This window comes from Apteryx rowi, unplaced genomic scaffold (assembly GCF_003343035.1).
Source record: "Apteryx rowi isolate R43461 unplaced genomic scaffold, aptRow1 scaffold_806, whole genome shotgun sequence".
Taxonomy (NCBI): domain Eukaryota; kingdom Metazoa; phylum Chordata; class Aves; order Apterygiformes; family Apterygidae; genus Apteryx; species Apteryx rowi.
In genome coordinates, this window is record NW_020451101.1 from 149,374 (window position 1) to 150,926 (window position 1,553).

The 1,553-nt window shown below is 57.1% G+C and overlaps 1 protein-coding gene across 1 annotated transcript in view; it reads left to right on the plus strand.

Annotated features, from left to right (window-relative positions):
• Window positions 1-596: 596 nt before the first annotated feature.
• Window positions 597-1,553, plus strand: part of HOXC13 (homeobox C13) — a 4,436-nt gene continuing 3,479 nt past the window's right edge. Inside the window, exon 1 of the mRNA XM_026089253.1 lies at window positions 597-660. Coding sequence (XP_025945038.1) covers window positions 597-660 — 64 coding nt within the window. The remainder of the gene's footprint in view (window positions 661-1,553) is intronic.

Below are 1,553 nucleotides of genomic sequence, written 5' to 3' on the forward strand. Positions count from 1 at the left end.
CATGTATTTCTGGGGAAACATTTCTCCTCGGTGATTTCTGGCTGCAATCAAATCGCCTGCGGGAATCCAATGCGCTCGGGATGCCGGGGATGGCGAGTGCAGGAGCTGGTTTTATATATGTATATATAAATAGAGAGAGAGATTCTTATTTCTTTCCTTGCCGTCGCAGCCTTTTTGAAWTAAGGTTTTAAGCCCGGGTGGGAGGCGAGGAGAAGCGGCCGGTGCCTCCGAGGGTCCCGGCGCCGCTTCTCCATGAACTTCATTCCCGGCTGCCTGGACACTAACAGGGAACCGATTGGGCTCTTTTGCCTTGAACTTGGACTTCGACGGTTGGGTCGCTTGTGATTTATTTATTTATTTTCACTCTGGGGGAAGGATTTCTCAAAATTGATGCCTCTCCCCGACGGCTCCGAGCAGGGCAGTTTAACCGATAACATCTCCCCTTTCCGCGGGCTATTTTTTCGCACTGGGATCTCTTGGCCTCCTGGATTTGGGTGGGTTTTTGGGGTTTTGGGGGGGAGCAGAGGATGAACGGGGAAGAGAAGGGCCCTGCGGGAGGCAATTTCCCCCATAAACCGCGAGCACCGAGGCGGGTTATGGCTGGGCAGCGGGACACGGAGTGTGGGCCGCTATCCTGCGTGGGCCGMAGGTTCCCACGGAGTACTCTGCTATCCGAGGGGGTTCCCCCCCCCGTGCCGAGCCCTCTGGGGGTCCAGCGTGGGGAAAATTTGGGGGAAATGCAGCCCCGGCAGGGCTGGATGCGTAACCCCCTGCAAGYGGCTGAGCTCGGCTCCCCCTTCTGCACCTCGCCAGCGCTTCCCAMGCTCTAGAAACACTAAATTACCAAAAATATATATATTTCCCCTTTATTTATCTCTTTTTTTATTATTTTTTGTCGATGAAGTGTTTTGAGTGTCCCCCCCCCACAACTATTTCTCCCTTTTGTGCTTTCCCGACGGCTGCGAGCCCCGACTGCCGCCCTCCCCTCCCAGGGCACCTCGCGCAAACGCTCTCCCAGGCAGCAACCTGCGATTTTGCTTTTTTGCGCTTTTCAGGGAAAATCCCTCCACCCTGGAGCCCGTCCCTGGCTTAAAAAACATATATATATAAATATAATAATAAAAAAAGGGCGCTGCGTGGAGGGCGCTTGAATCAGCCCGGCCCGTCGCTCCACTTTGTTCCCCAGGCCGCGTTGCCGCGGAGCTGCCGCACGCTATAACGCCCTCTCCCAGCCTCCCCACGGCCCGCGTGTGGAAACCGGGAAAATTAACCATTTGGGGGGCTTCACGTAGAAAAAAAAAAGGAGTGGGAATTGCCTGGAGTGGGCTTTTTTCCGACGTGCGGGTTTGGGGGTGGGGGGGAAGCACCTTGCGACGGGGAAGAGCCGACAGGTTCAGCCCCGCACCCTGCAAAAGGGCGTAGCTGGGGGGCGGGGAGGCTTTCCTCGCCCTCCCCCCCCTCCCTCGGAATAACGCGCGGGTGCAAAGCAGGGGTGGCGCCGTGGACGGTGAGTGGGGGGGCTCCAGTCCTCGGGGTGGGTGTGTGGGGGGGAA